Source organism: Ostrea edulis, chromosome 4 (assembly GCF_947568905.1).
Source record: "Ostrea edulis chromosome 4, xbOstEdul1.1, whole genome shotgun sequence".
Classification (NCBI taxonomy): Eukaryota; Metazoa; Mollusca; class Bivalvia; order Ostreida; family Ostreidae; genus Ostrea; species Ostrea edulis.
This window is the reverse complement of record NC_079167.1, coordinates 22,471,906-22,494,230: the sequence shown is the minus strand read 5'-3', so window position 1 is coordinate 22,494,230 and position 22,325 is coordinate 22,471,906. Positions and strand designations below refer to the sequence as shown.

The window sequence follows — 22,325 nt, the reverse complement described above, 5'->3', positions numbered from 1 at the left end:
ATAATTTGTTATCTACTGTTTCACTTTGTCTGTATAATAACTTGTTATTTACTGTTTCACTTTGTCTGTCTGAATGATAACTTGTTATCTACTGTTTTATGTAGTCTGTCTGTCTGTATAATAACTTGTTATCTACTGTTTCACTTTGTCTGTCTGTCTGTCTGTATAATAACTTGTTATCTACTGTTTCACTTTGTCTGTCTGTCTGTCTGTCTGTATAATAACTTGTTATCTACTGTTTCACTTTGTCTGTCTGTCTGTCTGTATAATAACTTGTTATCTACTGTTTCACTTTGTCTGTCTGTCAGTCTGTCTGTATAATAACTTGTTATCTACTGTTTCACTTTGTCTGTCTGTCTGTATAATAACTTATTATCTACTGTTTCACTTTGTCTGTCTGTATAATAACTTGTTATTTACTGTTTCACTTTGTCTGTATAATAACTTGTTATCTACTGTTTCACTTTGTCTGTCTGTCTGTATAATAACTTGTTATCTACTGTTTCACTTTGTCTGTATAATAACTTGTTATCTACTGTTTCACTTTGTCTGTCTGTATAATAACTTGTTATTTACTGCTTCACTTTGTCTGTATAATAACTTGTTATCTACTGTTTCACTTTGTCTGTCTGTCTGTCTGTATAATAACTTATTATCTACTGTTTCACTTTGTCTGTCTGTATAATAACTTGTTATTTACTGTTTCACTTTGTCTGTCTATTTGTCTGTATAATAACTTGTTATCTACTGTTTCACTTTGTCTGTCTGTCTGTATAATAACTTGTTATCTACTGTTTCACTTTGTCTGTCTGTATAATAACTTGTTATTTACTGTTTCACTTTGTCTGTCTGTCTGTATAATAACTTGTTATCTACTGTTTCACTTTGTCTGTCTGTCTGTATAATAACTTGTTATCTACTGTTTCACTTTGTCTGTCTCTCTATATAATAACTTGTTATTTACTGTTTCACTTTGTCTGTCTGTTTGTATAATAACTTGTTATTTACTGCTTCACTTTGTCTGTATAATAACTTGTTATTTACTTTTTCACTTTGTCTGTCTGTCTGTATAATAACTTATTATCTACTGTTTCACTTTGTCTGTCTGTCTGTATAATAACTTGTTATCTACTGTTTCACTTTGTCTGTCTGTATAATAACTTGTTATCTACTGTTTCACTTTGTCTGTCTGTATAATAACTTGTTATCTACTGTTTCACTTTGTCTGTCTGTCTGTATAATAACTTGTTATTTACTGTTTCACTTTGTCTGTCTGTCTGTATAATAACTTGTTATTTACCGTTTCACTTTGTCTGTATAATAACTTGTTATTTACTGTTTCACTTTGTCTGTTTGTCTGTCTGTCTGTATAATAACTTGTTATCTATTGTTTCACTTTGTCTGTCTGTCTGTCTGTATAATAACTCATTATTTACCGTTTCACTTTGTCTGTCTGTCTGTCTGTATAATAACTTGTTATCTACTGTTTCACTTTGTCTGTCTGTCTGTCTGTATAATAACTCATTATTTACCGTTTCACTTTGTCTGTCTGTCTGTCTGTATAATAACTTGTTATCTACTGTTTCACTTTGTCTGTCTGTCTGTCTGTATAATAACTCATTATTTACCGTTTCACTTTGTCTGTCTGTCTGTCTGAATGATAACTTGATATCTACTGTTTCACTTTGTCTGTCTGTATAATAACTTGTTATCTACTGTTTCACTTTGTCTGTCTGTCTGTATAATAACTTGTTATCTACTGTTTCACTTTGTCTGTCTGTCTGTATAATAACTTGTTATTTACTGTTTCACTTTGTCTGTCTGTCTGTATAATAACTTGTTTTTTACCGTTTCACTTTGTCTGTATAATAACTTGTTATTTACTGTTTCACTTTCTCTGTTTGTCTGTCTGTCTGTATAATAACTTGTTATCTACTGTTTCACTTTGTCTGTCTGTCTGTCTGTATAATAACTCATTATTTACCGTTTCACTTTGTCTGTCTGTCTGTCTGTATAATAACTTGTTATCTACTGTTTCACTTTGTCTGTATAATAACTTGTTATTTACTGCTTCACTTTGTCTGTATAATAACTTGTTATCTACTGTTTTACTTTGTCTGTCTGTATAATAACTTGTTATTTACTGCTTCACTTTGTCTGTATAATAACTTGTTATTTACTGTTTCACTTTGTCTGTATAATAACTTATTATCTAATGTTTCACTTTGTCTGTCTGTCTGTATAATAACTTATTATCTACTGTTTCACTTTGTCTGTCTGTCTGTCTGTATAATAACTTGTTATCTACTGTTTCACTTTGTCTGTCTGTCTGTTTGTATAATAACTTGTTATTTACTGTTTCACTTTGTCTGTCTGTATAATAACTTGTTATTTACTGTTTCACTTTGTCTGTCTGTCTGTATAATAACTTGTTATCTACTGTTTCACTTTGTCTGTCTGTCTGTATAATAACTTGTTATCTACTGTTTCACTTTGTCTGTCTGTATAATAACTTGTTATTTACTGTTTCACTTTGTCTGTCTGTCTGTCTGTATAATAACTTGTTATCTACTGTTTCACTTTGTCTGTCTGTCTGTATAATAACTTGTTATCTACTGTTTCACTTTGTCTGTCTGTCTGTCTGTATAATAACTCATTATTTACCGTTTCACTTTGTCTGTCTGTCTGTCTGTCTGAATGATAACTTGATATCTACTGTTTCACTTTGTCTGTCTGTATAATAACTTGTTATCTACTGTTTCACTTTGTCTGTCTGTCTGTATAATAACTTGTTATCTACTGTTTCACTTTGTCTGTCTGTCTGTATAATAACTTGTTATTTACTGTTTCACTTTGTCTGTCTGTCTGTATAATAACTTGTTATTTACCGTTTCACTTTGTCTGTATAATAACTTGTTATTTACTGTTTCACTTTGTCTGTTTGTCTGTCTGTCTGTATAATAACTTGTTATCTACTGTTTCACTTTGTCTGTCTGTCTGTATAATAACTCATTATTTACCGTTTCACTTTGTCTGTCTGTCTGTCTGTATAATAACTTGTTATCTACTGTTTCACTTTGTCTGTATAATAACTTGTTATTTACTGTTTCACTTTGTCTGTTTGTCTGTCTGTATAATAACTTGTTATCTACTGTTTCACTTTGTCTGTCTGTCTGTCTGTATAATAACTTATTATCTACTGTTTCACTTTGTCTGTATAATAACTTGTTATCTACTGTTTCACTTTGTCTGTCTGTATAATAACTTGTTATCTACTGTTTCACTTTGTCTGTCTGTATAATAACTTGTTATTTACTGTTTCACTTTGTCTGTTTGTCTGTCTGTCTGTATAATAACTTGTTATCTACTGTTTCACTTTGTCTGTCTGTCTGTCTGTATAATAACTTATTATCTACTGTTTCACTTTGTCTGTCTGTATAATAACTTGTTATTTACTGTTTCACTTTGTCTGTCTATCTGTCTGTATAATAACTTGTTATCTACTGTTTCACTTTGTCTGTCTGTCTGTCTGTATAATAACTTGTTATTTACTGTTTCACTTTGTCTGTCTGTCTGTATAATAACTTGTTATCTACTGTTTCACTTTGTCTGTCTCTCTATATAATAACTTGTTATTTACTGTTTCACTTTGTCTGTCTGTCTGTATAATAACTTGTTATCTACTGTTTTATGTAGTCTGTCTGTCTGTATAATAACTTGTTATCTACTGTTTCACTTTGTCTGTCTGTCTGTATAATAACTTTTTATTTACTGTTTCACTTTGTCTGTTTGTCTGTCTGTCTGTATAATAACTTTTTATTTACTGTTTCACTTTGTCTGTCTGTCTGTCTGTATAACAACTTGTTATCTACTGTTTCACTTTGTCTGTCTGTCTGTATAATAACTTATTATCTACTGTTTCACTTTGTCTGTATAATAACTTGTTATTTACTGCTTCACTTTGTCTGTATAATAACTTGTTATCTACTGTTTTACTTTGTCTGTCTGTATAATAACTTATTATCTACTGTTTCACTTTGTCTGTATAATAACTTGTTATTTACTGCTTCACTTTGTCTGTATAATAACTTGTTATCTACTGTTTTACTTTGTCTGTCTGTATAATAACTTGTTATTTACTGCTTCACTTTGTCTGTATAATAACTTGTTATTTACTGTTTCACTTTGTCTGTATAATAACTTATTATCTAATGTTGCACTTTGTCTGTCTGTCTGTATAATAACTTATTATCTACTGTTTCACTTTGTCTGTCTGTCTGTCTGTATAATAACTTGTTATCTACTGTTTCACTTTGTCTGTCTGTCTGTCTGTATAATAACTTGTTATTTACTGTTTCACTTTGTCTGTCTGTCTGTCTGTATAATAACTTGTTATCTACTGTTTCACTTTGTCTGTCTGTCTGTATAATAACTTGTTATCTACTGTTTCACTTTGTCTGTCTGTCTGTCTGTATAATAACTTGTTATCTACTGTTTCACTTTGTCTGTCTGTCTGTCTGTATAATAACTTGTTATTTACTGCTTCACTTTGTCTGTATAATAACTTGTTATTTACTGTTTCACTTTGTCTGTCTGTCTGTCTGTATAATAACTTGTTATCTACTGTTTCATTTTGTCTGTCTGTATAATAACTGGGTACTTACTGTTTCACTTTGTCCATATGCTTCATATACAATTCCTCCTTTTGTTCCTTCTTGCCACTCCTCCAAAAGTTCAGGATTCTTTTGAAAGAATATTCCATTTATGATTACAGACTTTGACACTGAATTACATATTGGGGATTAGAAGTTTAGAACATAACACATTGATTAAACATATCAACATGCATTAAGGCAACTATATTCAGAAATCACTTTCTCAGCATGCACTTACCACAGGTTCCCCCGCACTTAAACATTTGACATTACGAAGGTGGGTGAATTTGGACAGGTTCTCTTTCACAATCAGCCTCAGGGCAGTGGGAGGGACACAAAAACAGCTGATGCTTCTGTGTCTGTCCAGAATCTGAATCATCATTCCAAAACATGTAAATGTAAATTAGAAAGACCTGGGTGTGTCTCATCTAGTCAATAATTCTAAACAATTTACTGAGGGTTTTCATGGTATTCTGGAAAGGTAAAATACAGTAAGACATGCTTATAGTGAAGTGCTGAAGATGAACAATTTTGATACATTATAAACGTAATTCGTTATATCCAATAAATTTATAATATGTTTTATCGCAATTCACCTTTGAATTAGAACGCTTTACCCGATATAGTATTGCGTTGTGTGACGACACAATTGAATGAGACGTTTGATGTAATACAACAAGAGTTTTCATTGGCCGATTACAGCCCGCCCACTTTCTCGAGCGGATTCGAACTGTACATAGCTCTCTGAAAAGATCCACCTCTTATAAAAACCTTCGATTTACGGGTCACAAAAAGCTGCGGACGGTTGAGGCCTGAAATCGGTGTATTCTTGTGTTGCTGTCTCTTAAACTCAATATAAAAAAATCTTAACATATTTTCCTACTATACTTGCGTCCAAACATACCTTCAAATGTTCATTAAAGCCATACACCACCCGAAAACTCGCAGCTTCAAATGATTTCGTTTGTTGACGTAGCCATGTTAGGTAGCCGGTCAATTCGAACTCTTGCTATTGGTATCTATTCATAAAATCGGTTGTAAGTTATGTATTCGCTCTTCATTTATTATCAACACGAATAATTAATAGAAATTAAAACATTTTTGTACCAGTTTTTGTAATTAGGTAAAATAAGCTCTAGATGAATGAAAATGCTACATAAGCCCATTAGATGGAGATCGGCCGGCGCAGCCGCTCATGACTAATGAAAGCCGCACTGCCGTGAGTTTAGCTTTTTGAATAATTATCATTTTTAGGACTGGGGTGGTATATTATTTAAACAATTTAGCTAAAATATTTGTGGGGAATTAGTACACATCTCGACGCTATTGTGCCAATATGGAAATGAAGCGGGATTAGAATTGACTGGCTACCTAACATGGCTACGTCTACGAACGAAATCATCAAAAGCTGTGATCGAGTTTTTGGGTCGTATGGGGCTTTAATAAATATTTGAAGGTATGTTTGGACACAAGTATAGTAGGAAAATATGTTAGGAATTTTTTTTTTTATATTAAATTTATGAGACAACAACACAAGAATACAACTTTTTCTCTTTCTTCCTTTGAAGTTTTTTTCCATCTAGCATCTGGCCGTCCTGACTACTCCCGTATAAGGGAATTTGGGCGGACTTATACATATGGACCAATGAGAGTTTCTGTTGCATTTCGCAATTGTATTACAAACAGATTCAATTGTGTTGTCACACAACGCAATACTATATCGGCCAAAGCGTTCTAATTCAAAGGTGAATTGCGATAAAACTACAAGGAATGATTGTACTCTGTGGCCATATTTTACTGTATACTAACTTACTTTTAAAAACACATCACATGTTTTTTTCCAAATAATTGGGTTTTTTTAATACATTATTTATTGCAGATTTCTTTCACCATACATCATGCTGGTTTTTAAAATCCATTACCTGCCATACTGCATTTATCATTCAAATCATGTGAGTAGCATTGCACAAAATTTCCCAGGTGTTATTCAAAACTATCGAGAAGATAAAATCAACAATAGAGATAAGAAAAAAATCCATATGATAAGATAAGATAAGTTTATTCCAATTTTGGGCCCAGAGGGCATAATAGTAAGACAGTTTATAAAGAACGAAATTCAAAAAGAAAGAAAGATTACAACATTAACTACAGGTTATGTAGACTGCAAACTGCATGTGGATGCAGCATGTTGGGGAAACAAGTACATACATATATGAATTGCTAATCATGTACATATAAAAGTAAATGGACAGTATCAGTATTATACCAATATATGAATAATAAACTATAATGATTTTTGCAGTTTTAAAGCATCACTTCTTTTTCTGAAAGTTTGCACTAAATATTCACTCAATTTGACAATTACTGGTTTGTCTTCATTAATCATCAACCAAGTAAATTTGTCCTTATTTGTTAGATAGATAAAATTTTTGTTGAGCTTGTATATACATGTACCATTAAAAAACATATTTCTCTCTTCAACATAGAATGGACAATAAGTAAGGAAATGAAATTCATCTTCAACACAATTAAGGTTACATAATTCACATATTCTTTTGTTTCCTTCTAAAGAGATCTTCTGGCCAGAATTGGTTTTTGTAAATTCATATCTTCCTCTTTCAATTCGAAGGTCATGTGCACTAATTCGAAATCTACATAGAGTTTTTCTTAATTCTAGGGATTCTAAAAATATATAACTTTCCATAGTAAAGTTTTCTTTATACGAAAAATATGTTGTGAGTTTTTCTGATTTCTGACCCTCTTCACGTCGTTTTGACCAGTAAAGTAAAAATTGTTTCCGTACCTGATTCTTCATTTGTTTTTTGAAAAATGAGAATTTGAGATTTTTACAATTGGGTACCAAAATGCCCATTTTTTCCTTAAAATAATTAATGTATGCTGCAAGCAGGCGTTATTCAGCGGGAGGTAACAAAATGTTTTCATCCCTGTACAATAAGCCGGTTGTTGCTATGGTTTTATTCAACAGGATCAGTAGATAATTGTCCTTGTCGACAGTTTGTGACAACGCCACATCATAAAGCATACGTACAGCAACGTCATTTGTGGTATAGGTTTATGGCTGCTGCGACTATGGTAAGGCAAACGATTGGACGTCACAGTAAGTCCATTCATCTTAGAACAATGGGCTGAATCAATGCCAAAACTGTGGACACAGGTCTTGTTCTCCGATGAGTCAAGATTTAACATTAGGAATGCTGATGGCAGGCCTCGAGTTTACAGTCGAGTCGTATACATGGACATGATGTAGATAATTATGTTTTTGAATGTGTCAGATTCGGCAGAAGTAGCATCATGTTCTGGGGTGTGATTAACACAAATTTTCACACGGTTGATCATTTTGAATGGAACCTTAACTGGTAGATTATAATGTATATGAAATTCTGTAGCCTGCGTTTTTACCAATAATGCAGCAGCATCGGCAAGGCAATGGATTAATTTTTCGATATGACAAATGCGTACACATGCACGGCATGATTGGCTCAAAATTTCCTTCAAATAAACAGCATCAACGTTCTTGATTGGTCTAATAATATGTCTGCGGACTTAAACCCGATTGAACATTTGTGGAATGAACAAAGTTGACATGTGCACATCGTTGAAAGAGTAGCTAAACACCCCCCAAAGGACCATAATGATTCAAAGACACGTTGTCAATGTGCCATCACCAAGTATCAGATTACACAGGTATCAGATTACACAGGTGTCGGATTATACAGGTGTCGGATTACACAGGTATCAGATTACACCGGTGTGGGATTATACAGGTGTCGGATTACACAAATATCATACCTCTAAGAATGCCCCAGCATCAAATTTATCAGTCTGATGTGCAAAAACACAAGCTCCTCTCAGCCATGTTGCAAAGAGGCTGCTATATCCTGCCTTGGCCCAACCAGTGTCCGATATATTCCACACCATGTCCTCGTGAGAAACATCCAACATATACCTGTAAGAAATTTATACCTGTACATACTGTACTCAGTCACTCTCACCCATCCAACATAGACATTGACTTCTCAGCAGGACATCATGGCAGGAATGATGATCACACACCCCACCACCACCAACCTCCCATAATTTTACTAATACTGATTAATTCAAAATTATCAAACAAATTTAAAAAACAACCAACAATAGTTAGAATCGTAGTAATCACAGTCATGGAAGCAGCAAGATGTGAGTATTTTATTGTTTATATGAGTCACACTCATTGTACAAAGTGGCAGCGGAGCTGTAGCTCTCTTGGTAAAGAGTGGGATAGACAAGAGAGCTACCGACCCACCCATCATATGAATGTATTAGGTGCAGAAACAGTTACCTAGCTGTTATAAAGTGTCCAAACCCAAGACTGCCATGGGTATGTTCAGCCATTTTAGGGGCACCTGTTGTTCCACTGGTGAAATACAGAGTCATGGGCTCATCAGATTTAGAGTTCACTGTCTTTAAAGAAGAAAGAACAACAATTAACATCATTGGTCATTTCTTGTGATACTTGATATTTCAACTTGTCAAGCCTGACCTACTTAATGTTAAGCTTTGATCTCTTACACTATCTATTACACATTTGGATGCATTAAATTCTTTACAGATGACAAAGAAAAGTCCAATACTTAACAAAATATTGTTTATAAAAGACATGCTTGTGAAACATGGAAGCCCCTTGGGCTTTGTGATAGCAAAGTCTTTAGTAATATATTCTGATTGATGCACCATTGAAAAAAGCCTTGCCACAAGAAATGCACCATCAAATACTAAAGCTGTTTATTTGTAATGCCATCTCAACTGGTAATGATAAAGTTTTCAAGAGGTCAGTCAAAGGTCAACTTCAAGGTCAAAAGTTGAAGGTCTTCTCAAAACCCTATCTATTTTTGCTTGAAAATCAGCAATGCTTAACTCAAAAGTTAATTTTTTCAAAAGACAGGCAAATACATGGAATAGTTGAAACTAACTGTCCTCAGATCTTAAACTCTGGGACTAAAAACATTAAATCTTATTCACTAAATGAGATCCAAATAATATGGAACAAGAAAGACTTCCTTTGCTACTTAGAATATATTTTACCTGAAAATCATCTGTGGATTTTGCCATTAATTCTTCGTAATTTTTCCATCCGGATCTGTAACATACAAAAAGAGAGGACAATGGGTCACAATGTTCAACTGAGTCAATATAACATGTGTTACCTTGACTGAATGTAATATATAATGGGAAGTAACTCAATGAGTTTCCCTGACCATACAGATCACCACTTCACATTTAGACATACAGTAAAAATTTTACAAATTTCATATATACACATACATTGTGCAGTAAAACATGCTGGGGACCAATGATTTTGTTTCATTATGAATATACATGTATAGTGTGCTTCATTATATCCAATGAGGTTCATTAGATGCTTTGAGAACTACAGGAAATGAAGTCACTTCCCTGTAAGCCTGGATTCATTATAAACAAGTTCACTGTTAATATGTTTTACTGTATTTCTTAAAACACAACATCTTACACTATGCATTTTATATTGGTTTTATGCACTTGCTAAGACATGTGTTACTATAATCTTCAAACTTTGTTGCCATATGAGATAATAAGTTTAGCCATATATAGAGTGTTGTGATTTGTGAAGAAGGAAATATGAAAACATCTCGCATGATTGGTCATTTGAGATACCGATCTAACTAAAGTGAACTACATGGACTGCGAATATCGCATTTAAATTTTGAGCAAGAGCATGCTTTTTTTGGAATTTTTGGTTTCAATATTATTGCTGCGCAAATCTTGTCCATGGCCTTGTTCGATCATTATTTTAAGAACATTATACCAGTCTAAACATTTAGACTATTATTATTGAAATATTTGAATCATCATTTGCGTGATAACATTTGCACAACAATAGTGATATTGGGTTGAAAATTCTGCATATTCTCATACAAATGCATGCATTGCCTGAATTTATCTAGTGTGTGCCCCTGAGCCAAAGCTGTTTTTTTTACATAGTGAGCAATACATCATCACAATACACAGTGGCTTTCACATATGATCATATACTTACAGGAATATGCTCAGGATACAAGTGTACTGTATATACTCGCCTATAAGTCGGATTTTTGGGAGTTAAAAATTGGTCCAAAACTCTATATCTGATTTATAGGCGAGTACTAAGAAGATTAGAATTTTCTGGACAGCGTAATGTACAGTATTTTTTAAACAACTTCGTATTCCGACGATTATCATTATTAATGTTGACTGGACATATCATATTATTCATGCATTCTTAGATTATATGCATAAAGTACAAGTATTTACATATTTTAATGATTTTATTCATCATAGGTGTATACTATTGATATTGATTTGTTGAAAAAATGAATAAACATCAGTGCATTTCACAAAATATTATCTGAAACAGGGGTGAAAACGTTAGAAATTGTCAACCGATTCTTGAAAAAGGTTATACCGACTTATAAGTGGGTCAATGGCAAATCCCTCCAAAATAGCCTACAAAATATACAACCGACTTATAGGCAAACCAACCTATAGGCGAGTATATACGGTATGTAAAATGAGTATGTGGCAACCCACTGACCTAAAAATAGATAGGAGTCTGTGGCAACCTACTAACCTAAAAATGAATAGGAGTATGTGGTAACCTACTAACCTAAAAATGAATAGGAGTATGTGGCAACCTACTAACCTAAAAATGAAAAGGGGTTTGTGGCAACCTACTGACCTAAAAATGAAATGGGGTATGTGGCAACCTACTAACCTAAAAATGAAATGGGGTTTGTGGTAACCTACTAACCTAAAAATGAAATGGGGTATGTGGCAACCTACTAACCTAAAATGAATAGGGGTATGGTGGTATCTTACTAACCTAAAAATTAATAGGGGTATGTGGCAACCTACTGATATTAAATGAATAGGGGTATGTGACAACCTACTAACCTAAAAATGAATAGGAGTATGTGGCAACCTACTAACCTAAAATGAATAGGGGTATGTGGCAACCTACTAACCTAAAAATGAATAGGGGTATGTGGCAACCTACTAACCTAAAATGAATAGGGGTATGTGGCAACCTACTAACCTAAAAATGAATAGGGGTATGTGGCAACCTACTAACCTAAAATGAATAGGGGTATGTGGCAACCTACTAACCTAAAAATGAATAGGGGTATGTGGCAACCTACTAACCTAAAAATGAACACTACTCATGCTTAATCTGTCTATGAAAATGACTTTCAGATAAAAGGGTTCTTTAAAAGTCAAGTGACTTTTGAATTTGACCTGAAAATTAACAGAGGTTTTCTGCTTATATGCACTATAAAACAAAGAAATAAAATGCTCTCAGACCTTTTATACATAAAAATAGAATGGAGTTATCTACATGTACTTGCCACGACATTAAACAATGACTTATGAAGTTTTATGATTATCGAGTTAAGGATTCTCTTATACTATCTGTTAATTTAAATGATAATATGCTTTGAATTCTTTGTTGTTTGCAAGTTTTGTAAAAAATTTCTGCAATGATTGCTACTTTCATCACCAGATGAGACAACAAAGAAAGACATTTTATTGTTTATATTTATATTTTTAAAAATATAAACCAGATTTAAGGACTAAAATACTAAAACATCATATGTTGACCTATTTGTTACATTAAACAGAACAGCCAATTCACCCTTTGACCTTGATGACGCTCCATCTTTGGTAATGATTACACGGACAGGTGGTACTAAAAACCGAATCAAACTAGCTTGCAACAAATATGCATTAATTGTTTATGATGAAAGCAATGTCAATTTCGAAAGAAATATAAGAGAAAAGATTTAGTGAATGTAAATATCATAATTTGAAGCACCAACTGACCACATGACAGATAGAAGGAACAAACAAAATTTGCTTAACCATATGTATACATCTCTTCAAACGGCTATGATAAAAACATAGAAAGATGTGTCAAACAGACAGCCAGAAGAAAAACTTCAATCAGAAAGGCTGGCTTGGTTCTTTTGCTCAGGTAAGCTAAAATGTACATACATTAATGTAATACATGCAGCTACTATAAGATAAAGCAAGCATAAATACCAGCATTTCTTGGAAATGTTTACCTAGTTATAAAGGGCTGTTTGTATATCTCAATGCATGCTAAAGACCATGCTACTCCAAATGAAATAAAAAATCATACTGAATCCAGTCCTGTAAAACAGACTGATTGTTAACCGCATTTCCTGTTTCAAATTTTCTTAGTAATAACTCCACTACCAGCAGATGATGAAAAATTCTGAAGTTGCTCGAACTTATAATAATAATACCATATATATATACATGTAGCACCCTTTTCATACACAATGTACTCTCAAAGGTGCTTATCTAGTATTTATGTATCAATGGGCATGCTTGATTTGTCTACATCGACCACAAAGTGTAGACCTTTCCAAAATCAAGTGCAAGGGTGTACACCATGCATCTAGTATTCTACACCCTGTACAGGGCATGTGTTGGTAAATGCACCAGAAAAATTCAATATGGCTGAAAAATGGTGAAAAAGAAAATTTGCAGATTTCTCTTTCAGTATTTTGTTAATTGTAAAGTATATACAAGAGGATAATTCCAGTGTACTGTATGTAGTCATTTACAAGAAATTTCAAATGTATTTTACAGAATAAATGAAAATGATTGATATTTTGTACAATCATCAAAAACAAGTTTGATGCCAAAAACTCAACAAATATTTTGGAGTATGACCTGGTATTTTTAAGATGTATGTAGGTATTTATAAATGCACATTAAATAACATTTTTCTAAAAAGAAAAAAAAACCTCTTACATTCCACTAATCATTTATTTTGTACTTAATTTGCATTAAAATCGTTAATTCTCCAATGAAGATCTCCATATTGAATATACTACACAACATGAAATTGCACTTGATTATAAGGTGCACTTTATACCGACTGCTCCGGGTGGACAACACTGTAGACAATTAAATCAAGTGCGCCCAAAATTCTCTAAAACTGTTATCATTAACCTGGTGCAGTGCAAGAAGGTTAACATTGTTCAAGTTATTCTTGGAACTTAAACAGATGCATTAAAGAATTTTTTATCCTGGTACAGTAAATCTGAAAATCTATCTAGATTTATTTTTGTAAAATTTGTTCAGCCTGTAAAATGCTACAGATTTTTTTTTGTGAATGCTATCGATTTTTGTGAAATACATGTACTATAGATTTATCTTTGTGAAATACTACAGATTTCTTTTTGTGAAACTGAGTCAGTATGCTCTGATTTGGGTTAAAATGCTTCAGATTGATTTTTGTGAAAATATGTCAAAATGCATCAACATTTTGAAAATCAAATACCACTCATTGTTGCTATTAAAATGCAAATGATAAGTATTTTCAATTTTTGCTCAAAATACCTTTTCCAGCAAAACTAACCAGATTTATGGCAGGTCTATAAACACTTGAAAGATAACTAGAGTTGGATCTAAAATGTACATACAGGGCTGTAGATCTTAAAATATGACATGAACTTACAGCTAGCCTGAACAATAAACATTCTAGATTTATAACTCTAAAATAAATTGTTAATGATAATCCACATCTAATCTATTAGTTTGATTTTATCCTGATAGTTTCTCCAATATGAGTACTCCATGATTCACATTATCAATTCTAAAGAACGTAAGAACACTTCTGGAATTCATAAAACAATTCTAAAAGTGTTAATATTTGCTTTAAAGACTTTGTATAAAGTAAATTTTCTTGAAGATGAGAAATTATTCATACTGAACAAACAATTCAGGAGATATTAGTAGTACAAAATTGGATTTAATCACATTTTATTTATGCAGGAATATTTGTCAGTTAAGTAGTATTAAGTTCCTGTGTATTTTGCAACACCAAGGTGAATAAATAAGAGCACATTCTTCCTTTAAACAAGCTGACTAAGTGTGCACACTTACAGAGTATCAGATTTATGCCCTATATATATCTTGCTCTGGACTCCTGCACAGACGTGGATGACCTGTGTGAAACAGAAGTCATATTTCAACCAGAACAAACAATCACCTTTAAATATTTACAAACTTCATTGGATTGGGGTGGGGTTTTATTTGGGGGGGGGGGGGGGTGTAAGAAATAAAGCTTAGCTGTTTCAGTTTTTACTTTCTCAATAATCTTTAAAATTGAATATACTCACCACACCAAAAAAACAATTGTGTCCCAAATGTAAAGATATAAGGAATAAATGTCTGGTTTATCTTGGAGCATATGAAAACAATGAACACACAGTGATCTCGTATGTGAATTATCCATGCCCTATCATCTTCATCTCGTATGTGAATTATCCATGCCCTATCATCTTCATACCCACATACAACATAATACACACATAAAAGAGACTGAAGTCATATTTACCATGTTTACTGTTCTAATCAATAGCCTGAGTCTACTCAAAATTAATTCAAAGCTGTTACACAACACACAGTATCACAATGCATACTTCATTACACAATGCAGAATGGAGAAACTGTGAAAAGTCTGTCCTTTCTGGTCAAAGTTATGGGAGGATGGAACCACAGAATTTGAACAGACTTGTATTTCCATCACATAAAAATGCATGTCTAACTTCCTACAAAGAACTTTGATGTATTATAAACAGCTTTATCATTGCGGCAAAGGTACTGCCAGAAACAGATTTTCTATTATACACTCTGCATGAATTTAAAGTGGCTCACTACACCCTGAAATTATAAGTTTCTCATATCAGTACAAATTGATTTAATCATATAAGATATGATGATAGATAATATGTATTTATGCCAAAAAGGCAGAAAATATGCATTTGGATAAAAACCTGATTTTCAAAAATATTAATTTCAACACATATGAACAAAAGACTGGCGGATTTGAACTCAAAATCTGCGGTTCTCCAGCCCAATGCTTTAACCACTGAGCTACAATGATAGACAAACAAATCGATCGATACAAATAATTTCACAAAACATTTTTAAAATCGTCATCTTGTGACGTAGTGTCATAAAGAGGATAAGCTTTAGTGTAGTGAGGTACCTTAAGTGAAGATATTGTTATACTTGAATTATCCTAACCTAAAACTATCCAAGAATTAAATTATCTGGACTTAAAATCATCTAAGAATTAAATTATCTGGACTTAAAATCATCTAAGAATTAAATTATCTGGACATAAAATCATCTAAGAATTAAATTACTTGGAGCAAAACTATCCAATGTCTATTCTTCATCTTTATTGAGTTTTTAACCAATGTTTAAATGTCTGTTGTATAAGACAAAAATACCTCAAACAAAGCATTTATACAGCTTCTATTAAATAATATTAATGGACGAACACCGGGCATGTGAATGACTTGTAACATGAGACTGACCTGTTCTCTGGACACTAGAGTTGTCTGTGTGAGACTGACCTGTTCTCTGGAAACTAGACTTGTCTATGTGAGACTGACCTGTTCTCTGGACACTAGAGTTGTCTGTGCAAGACTTACCTGTTCTCTGGACACTAGACTTGTCTATGTGACATTGACCTGTTCTCTGGACACTAGACTTGTCTATGTGACACTGACCTGTTCTCTGGACACTAGACTTGTCTATGTGAGACTGACCTGTTCTCTGGACACTAGACTTGTCTGTGTGACACTGACCTGTTCTCTGGACACTAGACTTGTCTATGTGAGACTGACCTGTTCTCTGGACACTAGACTTGTCTGTGTGACACTGACCTGTTCTCTGGACACTAGACTTGTCTGTGTGACACTGACCTGTTCTCTGGACACTAGACTTGTCTGTGTGACACTGACCTGTTCTCTGGACACTAGACTTGTCTATGTGAGACTGACCTGTTCTCTGGACACTAGACTTGTTTGTGTGACACTGACCTGTTCTACATTCTGGACACTAGACTCGTCTGTGATGATGCATTTGGCTCCGGACGACTTCATTCTGAGTTCTATGTCTTTTGGTCTGAGTTGTGTGGTCCCCGAGCTAACGATCAGACCTGAGAAACAAGTTCAACAAGTGTACTGAGGCTTATGTAGGGTGTTCTTATAAGGTGTTTCTTTTCTGTATGTATTATGCCTTTGATTAATACAAAATTTAGAACAATGTCCTAGCTTAAAAACTGTGACAGGAGGTAGATGGACAATTCAAGAGCTCTCATGTGCGTAAAATATTTCACAAAAATTGATAAGTTCAACAGCCTGTAATTTTTTTAAACATCAAAGAAAACTAGAAAATTGTTGGGAATCAAAATCCTTGCAATATGCACATCTTCATTAATTTTATTTTTTTAAGAAAGGCCTTAGTTTGAAATGTTTTCAGAAACAAGCGGCCCACAGGCCTACCACGGGATCATGAAATTTTTAAATTTGGTAGAGGCCTTCCTGCTCTACATCACTATGCATTTACTTTTTCTTACACATGTGCGGTTGTAGAAAAGAAGATTTTGAAAATTGGTTAATTTTTAGCAGTTTTTGCCCTGTCTCTATGGCCCCAGGGGTGCAGGAGTCCTGAAATTTACAATTTATATCCCTCTTGTCCCAAAGGTGCTTCCTAACAAATTTGAAAAGAATTGAAATTATGGTAGTTATCAAGCAGAAGTTAAAAATTGTTCAATTGTTAATGCATGATGGACAACGATGGATGACAACCATATTGCAATAGGTCAACTCAGGTGACCTAAAAATTTAAGAAAATCAAAATCCCTTCTATACCTGCACATTTTAAGTACCCATATAAACACTTTGTAAAATATGAAGGCCCTAATTTTACAACTGTGAGGAGTTAGACAGAAAAACCACTCTAATATTTCCTCAAAACTTACAAACTCCACCAACCCATAATTGTCTCAAAAATTGATGAAAATCAAAATTTTTGCAATGTGCACATCTTCAATACTCATACAAATCCTTTGAAAAATAAGATGACACTTCACTTGAAAACTGGTGAAGTTAGATCATAAGATGGACAAACTATGTACCCTCCATATAACATTAAATTTCAAATAAAGGGGCAAAACTCCTGCAAGGGAAGTTGTCAAAACTGCAACATGATCTAGAGTGACCCACAGAGAAGCTATACACATCAAGTTTCAGCTTGATATGTGATAAAGAAAAATGAAATTAGAAACAAACAACCCCAAAGAGATGGATAAGGAGAAGGATGTACAGATATTGCTGTACCAAAATATGTTCTGTCTTAAAAAGACATCTTGATACATGTCTCTGAGTCTTGCAACAAGACTCCATCCAGAGAAACGATATCACTGACAAAAACTAAGTCAAAGTATTGATATCAATGACACATAAGACTCCATCCAGAGAAACGATATCACTGACAAAAACTAAGTCAAAGTATTGATATCAATGACACATAAGACTCCATCCAGAGAAACGATATCACTGACAAAAACTAAGTCAAAGTATTGATATCAATGACACATAAGACTCCATCCAGAGAAACGATATCACTGACAAAAACTAAGTCAAAGTATTGATATCAATGACACATAAGACTCCATCCAGAGAAACGATATCACTGACAAAAACTAAGTCAAAGTATTGATATCAATGACACATAAGACTCCATCCAGAGAAACGATATCACTGACAAAAACTAAGTCAAAGTATTGATATCAATGACACATAAGACTCCATCCAGAGAAACGATATCACTGACAAAAACTAAGTCAAAGTATTGATATCAATGACACATAAGACTCCATCCAGAGAAACGATATCACTGACAAAAACTAAGTCAAAGTATTGATATCAATGACACATAAGACTCCATCCAGAGAAACGATATCACTGACAAAAACTAAGTCAAAGTATTGATATCAATGACACATAAGACTCCATCCAGAGAAACGATATCACTGACAAAAACTAAGTCAAAGTATTGATATCAATGACACATAAGACTCCATCCAGAGAAACGATATCACTGACAAAAACTAAGTCAAAGTATTGATATCAATGACACATAAGACTCCATCCAGAGAAACGATATCACTGACAAAAACTAAGTCAAAGTATTGATATCAATGACACATAAGACTCCATCCAGAGAAACGATATCACTGACAAAAACTAAGTCAAAGTATTGATATCAATGACACATAAGACTCCATCCAGAGAAACGATATCACTGACAAAAACTAAGTCAAAGTATTGATATCAATGACACATAAGACTCCATCCAGAGAAACGATATCACTGACAAAAACTAAGTCAAAGTATTGATATCAATGACACATAAGACTCCATCCAGAGAAACGATATCACTGACAAAAACTAAGTCAAAGTATTGATATCAATGACACATAAGACTCCATCCAGAGAAACGATATCACTGACAAAAACTAAGTCAAAGTATTGATATCAATGACACATAAGACTCCATCCAGAGAAACGATATCACTGACAAAAACTAAGTCAAAGTATTGATATCAATGACACATAAGACTCCATCCAGAGAAACGATATCACTGACAAAAACTAAGTCAAAGTATTGATATCAATGACACATAAGACTCCATCCAGAGAAACGATATCACTGACAAAAACTAAGTCAAAGTATTGATATCAATGACACATAAGACTCCATCCAGAGAAACGATATCACTGACAAAAACTAAGTCAAAGTATTGATATCAATGACACATAAGACTCCATCCAGAGAAACGATATCACTGACAAAAACTAAGTCAAAGTATTGATATCAATGACACATAAGACTCCATCCAGAGAAACGATATCACTGACAAAAACTAAGTCAAAGTATTGATATCAATGACACATAAGACTCCATCCAGAGAAACGATATCACTGACAAAAACTAAGTCAAAGTATTGATATCAATGACACATAAGACTCCATCCAGAGAAACGATATCACTGACAAAAACTAAGTCAAAGTATTGATATCAATGACACATAAGACTCCATCCAGAGAAACGATATCACTGACAAAAACTAAGTCAAAGTATTGATATCAATGACACATAAGACTCCATCCAGAGAAACGATATCACTGACAAAAACTAAGTCAAAGTATTGATATCAATGACACATAAGACTCCATCCAGAGAAACGATATCACTGACAAAAACTAAGTCAAAGTATTGATATCAATGACACATAAGACTCCATCCAGAGAAACGATATCACTGACAAAAACTAAGTCAAAGTATTGATATCAATGACACATAAGACTCCATCCAGAGAAACGATATCACTGACAAAAACTAAGTCAAAGTATTGATATCAATGACACATTTTAATAGATCTTAAGTTCAGACATCAAAAAGTCTATATCAATCTATATAAATATTGTTTCTTGTATACTGCCTGTCTTATATCAGAAGTATCTTCCATAATGATAATACAACCTGGGCATATCACTGACCCATGACTGGCCCACAAAATCAAAAAGGTCAAGGTCATATAATTTCACATTGACACTAGCTTATTCCTCATTTCCCATTTGACACAAGTTTATGAAATCTATACTATAATATTTTTCAATAGGGACAGAATCCTGTTTACACATGATGCAAAATGCTGCATGTTTTTTATGATAAAAGTCAATCTGTAGTTATGACAGTTACTTCACTCTTTCCCTGCAATGCAAGGTTTAAATTGATACGCTGTTGAAATATGATAGTTACCTGCTCTGATTGCTGCAATGTAGATAATCCACCATTCTGGAATTCTGGGTAGAATGACAATCAGTATGTCCCCTTTCTTAAGCCCACAGTGATTGGTCAATACATTAGCCAACCTGAAACAGGCTATAGTTTTAGATACAAATAGTCAAACTGATAAATTGTATATAATAAATTATGATCTACTGTGGGGAAAAAATGACCAGCAACAGTCATATGTGGATATGCTACATTTCTCCTCAAAATCAAAATTAAAAGAAGTAATTCTCAATATTTTAACTTTCATATGTAGTTTTACTGTATGATTAACATAAAAAAATGTCTATGGAAAGGGTGAGCTGTTTAAAAACAGCCTGTCAAATTCTAGCCAAGCAGGACTTCTATTCATCCATGTAAAACTTATAGGACTCAATATTACCTTTTGCTCAAGTTTGAAATTTGTTGAAAATTGAACTTCTTCTCACGTCCTTCATCATCAATCCACCATAGAGCTGGGGAGGAGGCACTTTTAGGACTCTGGAATGGAATTCAAAACTCCGTGAATGTCGCTGTGTCATCTTTTGTATACAGCCTTGTTTTTGCTGCACTTAGATTTTCATTGTAGTTCAAAACTGATATTAGTGCCCCGTTCAAATAAAGATGCTTGATAGGAGTTAAATCCTATTTTGATTTGCATGGAAAGTGTTTAATGCAAATTGAATTAATGATAGCAAGTTACTTCCCATTACTGTTGTGGAAATGCAATGTGAACATCTTGATGCATGCATATTTAAATTTCCAAGGAAACTTACAGATTGATTTAAACAAATTGCAAATTTGTTCTCATGCTTTATGCTCCATATGAACAAATTGTATACACTATATTTGTGGCTCTTGAGAACATTTTTCCAATGTTAAACTTAAAATTCAAATTGTAGCCCAGCCCTGGCCTTGGGGCGTGGTTTGAACAAACTTTTACACTACATTAAATTTACAGACAACAGACACTAGACACACAATGGACAGACTTGGAACAGAAAAACTGAAAATGGCATGAAAATGAACAACAAAGCGTGAAATTAATCAGGTATGAATTGAAAACAGTACACGGTACTACTTGAAAGGCACTTTGACTAAAAAGTAAGAACGAACTACAGTACAACACACTTACAGCGAAGTCCTGGGGACACATGATTTTCATTCATTATATATGTAATTCATTCTTTTGTAATTACTTCATAATATACTATAAAACTATAGGAAATAAAAATCACTTCGCTGCAACTATTAATTAATTTTAAGTGTATTTGCTGTAACCGGGTTTTACTGTAAGTATTAATTCATTATAAGAGTGTTCACTGTAACTGGGTTTTACTGTACATAGATGTTATAATGTGCTCACTTTCTCAGAGGCCCAGAAATCAACAACATCTTTTGCAAAATTGAAGTATTGAGGCACACAAAAATTTTTCATTTTTCTTCTGTGGTCTTCATAGTTCAGGAAAGGTTCGTTATCTACTAAGAAAGAGGAAATGCAACGTCCCCTGCTCTTCAGGTAAGACACCCTCAGCAAACCTGATCTTTTAAATCCCAGAAGCCACCGCTGAGTCATGGCAACAATGGAGATTCTACAAAATAACATTTAGATTAATACATAATAGTACTGATTATCATAGGAGAAAATGCAGAGTGTTATAGAATTCCTGTTATGTTGCTAGACTTTAAAATGAGAAACAGAGTAAAATCAATATGTTCCCAAATGTAGTTTCGAAGGAACATAACTGATATTTCCAGACATCCCCAATGGATGGGGACGTCTTGACCAAATTTTTGTGGGAAAAGTAAGGAAATGTCATGTTATCCCCCTTTTTTGACAAGGTGTTTATTCCATTCTTCTTTTTTTTTACATACAAAGTTCATTAATTTTACATGTAAAGTTCAATTCATTGCCTGGTCCCCCCCCCC

The 22,325-nt window shown here is 33.4% G+C and overlaps 1 protein-coding gene across 4 annotated transcripts in view; it reads right to left on the bottom strand.

Moving 5' to 3' along the window:
• Positions 1–22,325, bottom strand: part of LOC125670061 (acyl-coenzyme A synthetase ACSM3, mitochondrial-like) — a 38,669-nt gene that overhangs the window by 13,516 nt on the left and 2,828 nt on the right. For all 4 annotated transcript variants that reach the window (XM_048904992.2, XM_048904993.2, XM_056162246.1 and 1 more), the window contains exons 2-11: positions 21,763–21,988; positions 20,800–20,897; positions 20,385–20,497; positions 16,595–16,713; positions 14,646–14,707; positions 9,738–9,792; positions 8,995–9,116; positions 8,466–8,622; positions 4,894–5,025; positions 4,665–4,742 (exon numbers count right to left, since the gene is read on the bottom strand). In XM_048904992.2, the coding sequence (XP_048760949.2) occupies positions 4,665–4,742; positions 4,894–5,025; positions 8,466–8,622; positions 8,995–9,116; positions 9,738–9,792; positions 14,646–14,707; positions 16,595–16,713; positions 20,385–20,497; positions 20,800–20,897; positions 21,763–21,972 (1,146 nt within the window). In that variant the 5' untranslated portion in view covers positions 21,973–21,988. The remainder of the gene's footprint in view (positions 1–4,664; positions 4,743–4,893; positions 5,026–8,465; positions 8,623–8,994; positions 9,117–9,737; positions 9,793–14,645; positions 14,708–16,594; positions 16,714–20,384; positions 20,498–20,799; positions 20,898–21,762; positions 21,989–22,325) is intronic.